General features: G+C 43.9%; 1 protein-coding gene across 2 annotated transcripts in view; it reads left to right on the top strand.

Annotated features, from left to right (window-relative positions):
- LOC128872596 (Krueppel-like factor 6) overlaps positions 1–14,462 on the top strand; it is a 439,155-nt gene that overhangs the window by 153,609 nt on the left and 271,084 nt on the right. For both annotated transcript variants that reach the window (XM_054115464.1, XM_054115463.1), the window contains exon 4: positions 2,461–2,550. In XM_054115464.1, the coding sequence (XP_053971439.1) occupies positions 2,461–2,550 (90 nt within the window). The remainder of the gene's footprint in view (positions 1–2,460; positions 2,551–14,462) is intronic.

Raw genomic sequence — 14,462 nt, 5'->3', positions numbered from 1 at the left:
TGATGTACTTTACACTAGCAATCACAAATTCAATGCAGTCATACTACACTTTCTGTCCAAAAGTAGAATTAATAACCCGGTGTTAGATTTTATGGTTGACTATTGCTGAACAAATATTAAACTCTGATAAACAAATATAAATATTAATTTGTATCTTCATGCAATAGTAGAGTCACTATCATACTATTATCATCACCATCGTTATTACTAACTATCGAAGCCAAGTGTGACAGACAAATCAGCTTTGACAGCTGAACAGGGAATGGGTTTAGCCATCACACGTAAATGGTTTCGATTTTCGTCTATAATGCACCAGTGTCGTCATTTTCTCTGACGTCACCCTCGTTGGCGTCGATGTTCCGACCACGGCAATAAGGAACCACGCTATAATTCCCGCACGAGCGCCACCGTGTCTCTACTCGTTCAGTGTCTGTCACGACACCGGTTATAATTGTTTTAACGTTTAATAACTGCGCTCGCGTGCACGACTCCTTCGGCACGCGTACAGGTGTAATAAACGGCTGGCCCGGATGATGCGGGCTCGAGTTGAACGCGTTACGTTTCTGTTACATGCGCCTGCATTTACAGCTCCATCCAAGAGCTACGCGAAGGGTAAAATGAAATTCCCTAGGAATCAAAGAATAACTCCATTTTTCAGGGTTAAAATAAAATCCACGCAATGGAGGATCGACATATTCGACAGCTTCTGAAAGATGGTATCGAATAGTTCGTTATTTACCCAGAAATAATTTCATTTCAGGAGGGTAAAGATCATTTTTTTCGACGAGGCTAAGGTCAATCTATTTTGAGAAATGGCGTAGAATAGTTCGCTAAGAACCTAGAAGAATTTGTTGCTCGAAGAATAAAGAAAACTTCTTTCAGTGAGGTTGAAAGCAACCGATTTTGAAGATGACGTAGAATGATTGGCTAAGATCTCAAAAATAATTTTTTTCTCAAATGATAGAGAAAAAGTTTTTCAACCGGGCCAAGACCAATCGATTTTAAAGATGTAAAATAATTGACTGTCTCCCTGCCACTCTTACGGTACCCATTTTTTGCGCAGAAGCGATTCTACGTTGACACCGCAGCGCGATGCCATCTTAATTATTCCTGGTGTACGATGGCGTGCATACCGCCGGCCCTTTCTCTCGTTTCACCCGAAATGACTGGTATAATTGATCCATTAGAGCGCTCCGCCGTTTCCTGGCTCGCCGCGCCGAACGCCGAGTTTAATCGTGTCGCAGAATGTAATTCCGAGGCGTTTGCAGTCGCATCGATTCGCGTCGGCGCCGCCGGAAAATTGCGCTCGATTGTTTGCTCGCGATTGTATTTCTGACGCGAGTGCGCGCTCGTTCGATCACGGGCCTCGACAATCGATCTCTCCAACCATAGAAAAATGTGAAATATCGCGGTCGTAAAATGAAACCGAACGTCGACCGTAGTTTTTACGTTATGCTTATCGAGGGTCGTTCGACGGAGTCGGAATACGTAAATGCGAATAAATACGACGGAATATCGATCTTTCTAACGGTGCTCGGTCATCGCGATGTCCAACTCGTCGAACGTCGGTGTTTTAATGGAAAACCGCTGTTCGCTGATGGTCAACCCTAAGTGCTCATAAATCATAAGACCGCGCGTATTCTCGTACATTGAAAAACGAGTCATCCGTCGAAATACGTCGACCGTTTGTTTACCGCTCTTCCTCGAACGCCGATCGCTAAATGATTCCGTTCGAAAACAGATGTTCGAATGACTCGAACATTAATTTCATTTATTTGCTCGTCAGCGGTTTTAGTCCTAACAATGAGCAATGAATTCCTACGGTAATGAAACGTGATACAGCAGGTTTGACATAATTTATTTCGTATTATGCAAAACGTTTCTCACCGACGTACGTGATCATTCAATGCGATCTGAATAATGGATAAAGTTCAAGGATGTTTGGAAACAGTCACCTTGGAACGTAAGAATTATCTAAAATGTCCGATGCTAGCGACACGTATCGAGACTTAATAAACTAGTCGTACGAATTACAACATGTAACATAATTAGAACTATGAGCAATGTTTATGAAAAAATATCTGTTTAATACAAAATTTGTATCCTAACCTTTGGTTTAACTTTATTTCTTTTTTTCAATTGCTCAAGAATTAAGGTGGGTCTTATAGTCCGTAAAATACGGTAATAAAAAATTACTTACTTCGGAAGATTATGCATTTATGGTACGATACAAATTTCTTTGTTTGAATCAAAATGCAAGAATCGGGATAGTCTTGATCGTCTCGCGCGGAGAAACGGAGCTCTGGGGTCCCTCCCATTGTTCCCTCGCTAATTTTCTGCGAAGAGCAATTTCGTTTCCGAGGGATCCATTACGATTGCTATAATAGCGCTCATCAGGCCTAACCGTCTATCGCCTTTACCTTCGTCTTGTCTAATTACAGGTCACGTTTATTGTTTCAGGATGAGAGCGAGCTCTCGAGCAAGCGGTGGGCCAGTGCGCCACGCCGCCCGGACAGCCCCTGCGTCCTGGGGGCACCAACGTCTAGGGAGGTAAGCGAGCTTTCTTCACTCTTTCGCGACTAAAATAATTTTGCGTAAGACTATTACCTATAGATACCACGATTCGAGAATTGATCAACAAAACGATCCAAGACGTTATTTATATATATAAAAAAAAGGAAATATATCGTAACCCTTCGCACTCGGTGTGTGCGGTGAACTTTCTAAAAGAAAATAATGCCGAAACGAACAACAGACCGTGGAGTATAGGTACAGAGAGTGTACACGTTGTTACCCATTACTTTTATAAATATATTTTTCAGTATCCAATATAAACGGGTGAGTGTAATTCATTTCTCATCACGGTCCAACACTCGAAATCATTTTGTTGCAGAATATGCCAAGAGGAATCGTGTTGTATTAAATAATGCAGCATAAAAATCATGTAATATGTTAGTGGTGCAAGAAAAATTGCAATTTTAGCATATCGGACTGACCAATTCCTACGATTATAAGGAATGGGACGATTCGCATGTTGCAAACTTCTTCTCTGTACCAATGCATTTAGATAAATCCTATATCGTATACCGTACCCTAAAAGACTACTACGTTTATATATCTGCTTCGATTTTACATTAAACCGCGGGAGATTCATTCGTCGTGATCATTCCCGACCCATTTGTTTATGGTTGCTGGGGATCGATATCGATCGGAGGAAAGCGCGTGTCGATTGGCCGCGAATGGAAACCCGCTTGATTCCGCGCGGTACGTGATGGCACCCGAATCGTGACTGCAGCCGCCTCTGTCGACTCGACAGACCTTCGTACGCTTTATATATATGGGCTACTAATAGGGGCCGTCAGGGTTGTTAGCAAGAACCGCGGTATGTCGGCACGTCACTCCCGGAAAGACGATTAGCGCCGACTTCGCGGCTAGGTGTCGATTTAGCTGCGTGAGCGCGCAACGATTGCGGTGTGCGCCAATGAACCTGGCTGCGAGGGATACCTTGACACGTTCTTGCGGCGATTTCATTCGTCGCCATCTTTTTTCTCCTCTTCGAGTGGTCGAGCGTTCCTCTGACATCTGTTGGAACTCGTCCAGCGACGAAAGAAATCTGCTTATGAAAGCGTTCATGGAGATTTCCGCGAGTCGAACAAGTGGAGGATACTTGGATTTTTGTTTGGTTGGGAAAGTATGTATTTTGTTTAGGGATTTCAGGATCTCTGACGTCGGTCCAACTACCTCGAGAGAAATCGACAGTGACGACTCTCGCGGTGTTGAACGATTCTTTTAATTGTTAATTCACAGAAGAGCGGTAGCGAGGGTTGGGATTTGTGTTCAAGTCCTCTAAAGGACTAGAAGGGTGATAACGGTAATTAGGATAGCGGGTAAAATCGAATAAATTATGTGTTTGAAATACAAACGTTGACAATTGTTGAAGGAGAGTTAGAATCGATGTGGTTTCAGCGCTGTGTTATACTGAAGGTTACGACTTGTAATATAAACTTTACGATATAGCGGGACCATTCGAATTTAAAATTTGTATAGCGAATTAAGAAAGACTCTAAAAATTGTCTGTTTTCATGACTTCGTTAAAATGCCGTTTTTCTTGTTAAAATAATCACGGAGCATATATTTAAGTGTAAAATAAAAAAAAAAAGGACGCTGCACACGGTAAGTCCGCAATGTCTTAAGTATCCCCGTATGAAACTATCATGAACAAATCCAGCTCTTCCCATCAACTAAGAACATCGTCTACTCTACACTCGACTCAACGCGTTACTCAATACAGATTCAAACGTCCAATAAATTTCCCAGTATCCTTCGTTATCTTCACCAACAGAGTCCCTCGAGAAGGTTCCCACCGACACACGGCGTGGCAGCGCGTGACAGTATCGGAAAGGACTCCATCCGCGGATAATTAACCCAGCGCAAATGCTTCTCATAGTTCGACGCGCGATAACGCCGTCCGAAGCGCCTCGCAGCCGTCGATTATTACGTACCGAAGGCGCACAAAGGCAGCATTATCTCTCGGAGAGAATGTTCAGAGTCGGAGAAGCGACGCAACTTGAACGCAACTCGGCTCTGATGGCCTTACGACTTATTCGCGGGACTTATTTGCGAGTACGTGGCGCCACCCACAGGGTCGGGCTCTATGATGGGTGTGACTCTCGCGTTGGTATTCGCGATGCATATTACTACAGTCGTGCGGCAACGCCGAGAATACGAGAACCGCCTCTCGCAAAAGGTAGTCTTTCTCTGGCGGCTACGTACGTCTAACCGGTGGCTCGTAAATGCACGAGTCGTGATTAGACTCCGAAGACAATGCCGGCAGCCACGCGTTGCCTCGCCGCGTGCAACCGTATTGTGCACGTTTTTTCTTCACCTTTCCATTTTAATGCGTCCACTCGATGCCATTTATTTGCATACCTGTACACTTAGGCCTGGCTAAGAGAGGCTCTAGAAACTCGTGCGTAACAGTAATCCTTTGAAACGGCCTGTCGCGTACCATCTGCCGCGCGACACCGCGTTTCCGGCCGGCGGACGGAGCGCGTTAAATCGCCGCCTCGAGAAATCGCGATTTGATGGTGAATGCCAAGCTGTCGTCGAGGCGACCGTAAAACTGTAGCTACTTGCGAAAAGCCAGGTCGTTCAGGCGTGTCTGGAATACGCGTGCCCCGGAACGCTTTGCTCGAGCTGATCTCACGATTCGAGGAGAAACGTTCGCGTCAAGGAGGATTCTGGTTGAACGCGTTCACTGTCGCGAAGTTTTCGAGAATTCTTTTAAAGGGGAACGGGTCGATGTATGAATATGACGATACTTGTTTGTCTAACGTATCGCGGTTCAAGGAAAGCTTCAAGTTGACCGCTACAAATTTTTGACAACGCTTTTTTTCCATTACGTCCATCGCGTATCCTTATTCCTACACTATGACTAATTCAGCATATTACATTATAGAGAGTAGAATGTCCATCAAATTCCTGATATAGTATCGTTATTTATTCGGAGACGGGACTGTGTTATTTTCAATCGAACACAGTTAATGTTTGGCGGTGCAGATCAAGTAATCTTCTCGAAACGGAAACGTATCGACTAAATTTTTCTCATTTAAGATAAGTGGAAGTACCTTATCTTTAATCCTGTTAACAACGCAATTTCTGTTTGCGAAACCAAGCAGATTCGACAGTCTACGACCACTTTATTTGGATCATTAAGGGTTCATTGTGAATCATTAAAATGTTTGCATTAAGGAGGATTCAGGTTTATTACGTTGTCGATCATATTATTTTCGAGAATTCTTTCAAAAGAGAACAAGTCGATGTACGAATGTAAACATTTTCAATCGCATTTGCATATGAATCGAGTAGGCATATGAATTTTGTTCTGACCATATATGCAATTTTGCTGGAGGTTGAAGAAGCTGCGCGTTGCACAAGACCTTTCAGGAAATGCATACATACTTTATTGTGATTTATGACATATAAACGGGTTTCCAAAAGGAGTTCTCGGATCTTGATTTTCAATAAAACACAAATGTATAAGATGCATGCGATTTTTTATTTGAAACGAAAGTTTCCCTTTTGTTATTAAATGGAAAAATAGTTAAATTGGTAGTACAGGTATTACACAAATGTCTACCTCTCTATGTTCTTCGAGGCTTCGAAGACTCAAAGTCTTAAAATCGAGCTTCCAAGGTTGAGCTCGAGACCTCCAGAACTCAAGCTCTTAAAGTTGAGCTCGAAACTTCACAAACTCAAGCTTTGAAAATTTAAATCGAGGCTTCCTCCCTGCCAAAATCTCAAAGAACGTAGTGTACCCTAAAAGGGTCCATAAAAGAAGGCTTCAGAGAACTACAGATGTGGGTACCGAGAAACCCAGATGCCCAGATCGCCGACAACTAGTAAAACATTTTCGTTATGGATTCAGACGTTAATCCGTGGCGATTTGCTTCTAATTAGGGATTCTTTCGTTCGACCATTTCCCGTCCACTGTCTATGGACAGGAGGTCAATCCGGAGCGGACAAGCGGAGAGGGCTATTTACGTCGCTGCAACCACTGTTGTTGCATCGAGTACAGTTCAATTCCGTTAGGTGGACGTAGCCGCGGGCTTCCCACGCCAATTAAACATGACTCATTAACGGGCAGAAGCCGGTAGCCGGGATCGATGCCTGGCCGTGCCTGGGCAACCCTTCTATAACTCTACGGCGCAGAGGCAATCGGAACTAATCTCGACCATCCTCTTCTCTACCTAGGCTGTTCGCAATGCGATATTACCGCGACTAACCTGCACGCCGGCGTGCACCGGCCACGACGGCCGCCGTACCGCAATATTTCTCTTCGTTCACGTGGCGCGCGTAATTGTGTGTAAAGACTTCGCGGCCCAGCAGAGATACATCGCCTTCGTTTGACGTTTACGTTATAATTCCGCCATCGTAGGTAATTACGGGACGAGGACGAAAATCTTGCGCCAAATTGTTGTGAAAGATTGTGGGATTAATTACTTGTTGAATGATCAGAATGATCCTGTTTACTGAGTCTCTATGAAGGGATCTTCAAAATGTGAGGAGCACTGGTCTAGATTAGGTAGTCACGAGGGATGAAAGACGGCGCAGACAACGCTGGGAAAGATTGTAGGATGATCAGCCCCTTTTGTTGTTATTCACCTTGAGTCACTATGCCTTCGTCGATTAGTTAGAATCTGTAGTGCAGGTCACTCGGTGCAGTGCACGAGGGTGGAGTCAGGTTCGGTCCTCGGGCACAGGTACTGACCCTCGGTATAAATAAAAGGATTCATGTCACACTTGTCGTAAGGGAATCCATTCTTTGTGACTTTGTGATTTCCTGGTCCCAAAACTGAGACTAGTAATCCCGATGTTCCATTGCGATCATTTTACAACAACATTTGTACCAAGAAACAAATCGACCTGGTTATGAAAAACCACATCAATTCTCACCAATAGTTGCATATGTTCTTTAGGCAATATTTTGTGCTCCAAAACATCACAGAAAGAAACCTGTCCTAATCCTCTACATCTGTATCTTCCAGTGTCAGATCACCCGAAACCCTATTAAGTTTCCATCTTAGGACACAAGTTACTCGAACCATCGAGACGGTGAGTCGCGAAGAGGTCAACATCCTGTTTCGATACCGAAATGTTTCTCCGCGAAACCGTCGGACGGGTTATTAGCTAACCTTTGTACTATACGGAATTTCTGTCAACTGCAACAAAATAACGGTACGTAAACTAGTAACAATACCCGTCCCCCTTCCGGCTCGTGTGCCGTGCACGTATTATGCGAGCATTAACTGTTCAACGATGCGGCAGCGCGGTCTTCTCCCTGAAGACCACGAGACCGTCGTCGTCGTCGTACGAGCCGGAGGTGGAGGGCGAGGGGGTGAATTATTGCCCGAAGATTTCGCGATCGCTTCCGATAGTCGTGGATTCCATCGTGAGTATCGTGCTTCCCTGCTGCCTCTCGTCGCCTGCCTTTGCCAGCCGTGGAATGTTTCGTCGTTTGATTGCTTGTCGGATTTTCCTGACCGATGCGAGGGAGACGATACGGATGCTCGTTAGAGATACTTCGATGTTCGGATATATTGCAGGATTCGAGTGATTTAGCGACTTCGGGGTCGTGGATAAACAGACACGTCCGCTGCGAGACGTTCTGGTGGCGTCAGGCAATGCAGAACTTCGGTTGGATGCTGTGGCACCAAAAAGTTTTCGTACAACGTATTTTCTTTTGTTTCTTTTTTTGACAGTATGTCAACTCTACAGTGCGCATTGTTTCATAAATGCGTAACGTAGTTAAATTTAGTATCATTTCTCATTTACAATTTTAAAATACAAAATGTGCAGTAGTGCGAGTATGTACACCCTCGTTCGTAAATATGTGGATACTTACTACCTTCAATGAATAATTCACTGCCGGGTAAATTTAAAGCGTTAGGCGCCAAGATTTAGTACAGATGTGTAATCTAGGTTATTATTTTGGTAAAATAAGATAAAATTGATGAAATAATAGATTAAATAAATTTTGATAAAATCAAATAAAAGTGATATTAAATTTGTTCTGTTAAAAAGAAAACTTACGATCTTCTGTTGCAATAATTCGTGAATCAAAAAGGCTACAAACTTATCCCTTAAATAATTGCAGTCAATTTGAAGTACGGGACATCTCGTAGTTCGCAGTGAATGGGTTAATCTGCCGACTACTCAAAATGTAGCTAAATTTATCTATGTGTATTCCAGGTGTTCACGCGGTAGCCACTTTCTATGTGTCCCCGTATTTCCCGTGAAAGTATTTCTCTCTAGCTTGACTATGACTGTATGATTTACAGTCGTCCTCTGTTAATGTCATAGATGCTCACGTTATGGATCATTGGCTACCAACCAAGGCCATCAATCGGTTAGCGCATAAAAAAGTAGCTACAGGGTACTCCAAGTGTTCTTCGAGCGGTAGCCAGTCTCTCTATGTTTCTATACTTCCTGTTTCTCCTACTTCTGCATCAAGTGTCATCTTAGACGTACGTTTCTATTTTTTAGTACAAGTAGTTACATTTTCAGATTCATTTAACGATCTGTCCAATCCTCGGTGCCACTGGTTTTACCAAAGAACCTGTAACCGAGATCGTGGCGGGAATGCCAGTCACGAAATCGCGCGGATAGCGATGCAGATGGAGTTCCAATCCGACAGGAATGTGGAAATCGGGACAGTCGCAAAAGTGGGATTACCAGGAGTGACCGTGGTCGCTCGTTCCTGAGCGTCGAACGGAATTTATGACACTCGAACGCTCTACAATCACGCGATGGATGACCATGATTCCACGGTGTTGGAAATACCGGGAATCTGCCTACCTACATCTCACTGATTTCTAATTTCGATTTCTCATCGGATGTGGGTAAATAGGCAAATAGCCACCCACGCGATCCTCTTGGATGCTCGCCGATTCCGTGCCGTTCTATAGCCGTTATATCAGGTCGATCGTGGATTTTTCAGCGAATACAAAGTTATCGATATGAAACCGATGATTTCATCGTTTTACAGTTCATAAAACATTCACGCGAATATAGAAAAGTAGCGTGACGCATAATCTCTTGATATTCTATCGTTTTTATATGTACAGTGGCTTTTCTGTCGGAGTGCTTGCGACTTACGTTCGCGGATCCTTCTCTTTCTGAGATCGTCGAGATTCATGAAATTCACTACCGCTCAGCTAGATCCAGCGTGAACGGAATCTCTGTCAAGAATTAATATGAATTATATTAATATTTCTGTTATAATGTTTCTTTAGATTTACAGTTGTTCGCTATTTATGTCACGTGTGCTCGTCTTATGAGGCGCAATTTTCAACGAGTTGGGGGATAAAAATACTTGGAAGGGTACTCGAGATATTGTTCGAGCAGTAGGCAGTCGCTCTGCGTTTCTGTATTTCCTGGGACAGTGCCTCTTCAGCATGACCATGACTATACGATTTACTGCCGTCCTCTATTTATGTCGTACGCGCTCACGTTATGGATTACTGACTACCAACGACGACTTTTAATCGGATAACGAATTAAAAATGGGTATTAGGTAGTCCAAGTGTTCCTCAAGCGACGGTCAACCTCTCTGTGTTTTCGTGGGTGAGAACGTTACTTTTATTTAATCATTACTGTATGAGTGTAGTAGGCCTCTAGTTTTGAACTCTCAGAGGTCGATTTATGGTTCAAATCGTAAACGATAGACTTTTAGTTTGAAATTTCAAGCTTTATACGCAAGATTTTAAGATCGAATTTGAGATTTCAAGAGAATTCTAGCGTTTTAGGTTCAGCTAGAGAGTTCAAAAACTCGATCTTAAGGATGAGTTCAAGGCTTCGAAAACTCTAGCTGAAAGTTAAGTCGAGGCGTTGAAAACTTAAGCTTTTAGGCTCGATGTTTCGAAAACTCAAATTTCGAAGGTCGAGCTCGAGGTTTTGATTATCTTCAATCTCTAGTAGATATCTACTCAGTTAGTAAATAGGGCATCCTTCTTGTAATAGGACAGACCTTCTTGGCTTTATCTTTTTTGAGAAGACTCTCTTTAGGCTTTTCTTGGTTTGCCAAGACTTTCGAAGCAACACCACGTCTTCAATGAAACGTCATGCTCGTCAATGATCTAGAACTGATCGCTCTAACTAGAATCCAGCTATCGCTCGTGAAAAAAGTGTCCTGGACGGACAGAATCCGCGGCAGTGTCGGTGAAACGAATCTCTCGAATCGCAGAAACGTGGAACGTGGGCTGGGCCTGGTACCTCCTCGGAGTGGACACTCCCGGATCCTCTTTCTCTTCTCTTCGAAGAAGGTGTCGTCACCGGTCGCTCCTCCAGCCGCGTGCTCTTCTCCGAATTACGTAACCACGGGCTTGCGTACTTTACGTACGTGTGTCTGAGGACGCACACGACGCCCAGGAACGTGGACGTAGAACCGTCGTACACAGGGACGGATTGCAGCATGAGCTTTAGGCGCTACAGCTCGAGGGTCTTCGCGAGTATAAAGGACCTTCAAAGGTCGACACGTTGACATTTCGTATTTGAAGTTTCGAATGTAGCTCGAACATCCAGAGAATGGACCAGATTTTTACAGTGGGTAGTGCACATGCAGCGTTGACAAAAAGAATGTGGTTCTCCTAATAGAGTACTCTTTCAATTATTCATCTTTAACATTTGTCTATAACAGGACTGATAATGGAGTTACGATTTGTCACGTCTATTAGGTCATCCTATAAGTAGTATACTTTAGGTTACCGTGGAAAGATATCATTTTTTAGATAGACATATCAAGGATAACGATAACAAAAAAGGTGCAAATGGAATGTTTCATCGCTCCACCATCTATTCTGATCACTGTATCATCTTTTATTTACTGATTTTCGAAAGATGGAATTAAGATAAATAAAAGATGGAAAAAGGTTATAGAAACGAGTCTATGATTGATGTAAACATATGTTTTAATTTCTTTCACAGAAACATAGCATCGGAAAACGACATTACTTATGGACTTAATATTTAGTCCCCTCCATTGGTAAAAATTTTCTTTTCAATCTCTAAACTGCTATTACAGTCTATCAACCATCCTATCCCGCAATTTTTTAGAATCCAAAAATAATTTGGATCGTAGACACTGAACTTCCTCTTCCCTTCAGAAGTATAACCAGGGACCTAATCCAGGCGCAGTCCAGGAATCTAAAAAGAATCTGAATACGGCGCTGGTCTAAGAGGTGCGCGTTCACGCTGTTACGTACCGCACCTTCGTCACGAAGAACGAATAAACGAACCGTAGGTACGGACGTATGGCGCATCGTTCCGTTTCTAAATCGACGGACGTCGGTGCATTACGTCGGCGCAACCCGTGCATCTGCCGGCCATTCAGGCCTTTGTCTCCCGCTAACGTGGGCGTTGCGGAATATCTATTGTCGGTGCGTCTATGTGCACGCGCGGGGAGGGAAAGACAGAGGGGAGGGCTGTGCCTCAGAAAGCGTTTGCATGATGCGCGCGATGCATCATCCCGCCGGTAGATCCCCGCGAGACACGCAGCTCGCGATAACGGGAAGGGTAATATGTTCGACGGACGCGTTAAACTCGAACCGTCCTGTGAAGTGCCATTTGAAATTCTAATCGCGGAGGGGGCGGGAGGGAGGGATTCCAATATACAGAGGCCTCGGGAATCTGTCCCTCCGTGCTGGAGATATTCGGACGCGAAGACGTATCACGGTAGCGCCTCGCGTATTGCTCGGAAACGGGGAGCGTGGTTTATCGATATGCGAGGCACGAGTAAAGAATCTTTTGTTTTGATCGCGGTCGAAAATAAACTATACTTCGTGGATGTTTAGGTTGACCACGATCGTGCCATTCATAAATATCTTGCATTTACACTCAGTTTTGTAAATAATCGCACCCGCTATGTCCATTGGAGAAATTTGTCTAACTTATGTGATAGGCTTGACGCTTACAAACACATGTTCCGTTATAAATATGTACATGCATGAATAAACTGTATACGTCTATATATGTGTATAAGGAAACATTTATTTGGAAACATCAAATCTGTTATTTAATTTAGACAAATTTCCTCGATAGACATAAAGGGTACGAATACTTATGGAACAGATTTGAATTTATAAATAGAATATACGACTAGAGCGTATAGATCTTTCGTTGGACTCTGAGTATATGGCTAATGCGTCGAGAAAGGAAACCCGAAGATTCCTTCGTGACACGAATTCGGCAATCGTCGGCAGAGTTTGAACAGGTACCGACGACAAACAGAAGGAAGCAGAAAACCGTGTACGTTTCGACATTAGTAGCTTCGAATTTCGAACTGGCGTACTGCTCGATGACAGATGACCAAATTACTAGTCGAGACGTTAACCGCGGTAGCGTAAAACAGCAAACATCTTTAAATCCCAAGATGTAGTCGACGAACTGCGGATTGCCTTCAGATCCCGTACGGGCCACGTTCTCGCCAATGGCATTTTAATCGAGGTGAAAACCCGACATCCTCCCTCTTCTCTTCCGTTGTCGCTACCCCGACTTCACCGACGCATTCTTCTTTATCGTTTCGCGTGGCTCGCGGCTGCGAGTTTTACGTCTACGAATTTACATGTCGACCAGACTGCCGCAACGAGAATCGCATGCCGCTCGAGGTGTGGCCACACCAACACACGCATCCTTAATGGCGAGTCCGCGCGTGCACAGATCCTCGCGTTGGAAAACCTGACTGCCTTTCAAATAACTGATAATCGTGATTTAAGGGAGTACTGTTTTCACCGGTTGCAAAGCAATTTTCATGATTTTTTTAGAGTCGAAGCACTTGACGTGAACTTTTGAAACTTGGCACGTTTATTTCTACACGTACGTACAAGATCCTGTCAAATTTTCACTTGTCCTGGTCAATTTGTTACAGAGTTATGAATTTTTAGTAGCCTGGAGCAACAAGTATATAATATGGAAATTTATTTTTTGACCCGGGAGAAAAGGAGTACTATGTATTCCTAAAGCCTGAGCCATTAACTTCAGTCCTTACATAGTATGTGATATTTCACAGATTATAAGGAAGCCGTGAAGGAAAGTCTGACTCAAGTGTGTCCAGTGGTTTTCACTGTCGATACAAACACGCAAATCCACCTCGTACTCCTTCCTTCACATTTCAATTGCGTTCAAATAACAGCATTAAGCATGAACAACTAAAACCTTGTTTCATCTTTCAATTACAAATAAAATCTCCCTAGTTCCAGGTAGTTGTATGTACCTGTACAGCCACTTAAACTCACCCCCTGTCCCTTTCTTTACACTTCCACCTTTTAACCGATATTTCAATCGTGTTTAAGTAACAGCTTTAATCATGAACGACTGAAACGTTTCTTCTTCCTTTCATGTCAAACGAAGTACCCCTAGGTCCAAGTAGTTGTATGTACCTGTATCCATCAGGCATCCGCGTATGCATATATTTCCTAGCCGTTAACGCACACATAATCGCGACCGTATCAGCTCCTCCGTTTTCATTCTCGTGGATGCGAACGCTGGCGTGTATCGGCCGCTTTTACAAGAGGAGGAGAAGGAGCAGGCCCCCGCTGGAAAACACGTCGGATCGAGGCGCGTCTCGTTCGATCGTGCCTCCACAGACGGAATTGCTTTGTTGAGGCTCTCCGGTGGCTTTTGTCGAAGGCATAACTCCGACGATTCACACGCGGCCCACGGATTCACGATCGATGATGATCTTTCCTGGTGGCGCGCGAGCATGTCTACGCGTGGATGTTTGCTCGCGGTGCTGTGTTAGCCACGTTCGCGCGCCTACTTTCTTCGTCGATCATGTTTGCGGATGTACGAGGAAGACGTCGTCCTTCGATGAATCGACAGGTGGATGCTGCGTCGATCTTTTCTTTCGTTCTTTCGCGGGTTAATTCTTTCGTATCTGGTTTGACGTTATGCACGTCGTTTCGCAT

The sequence above is a fragment of the Hylaeus volcanicus genome, chromosome 2 (assembly GCF_026283585.1).
Source record: "Hylaeus volcanicus isolate JK05 chromosome 2, UHH_iyHylVolc1.0_haploid, whole genome shotgun sequence".
NCBI classification, from domain to species: domain Eukaryota; kingdom Metazoa; phylum Arthropoda; class Insecta; order Hymenoptera; family Colletidae; genus Hylaeus; species Hylaeus volcanicus.
This window is presented reverse-complemented; position numbering and strand designations above follow the sequence as displayed.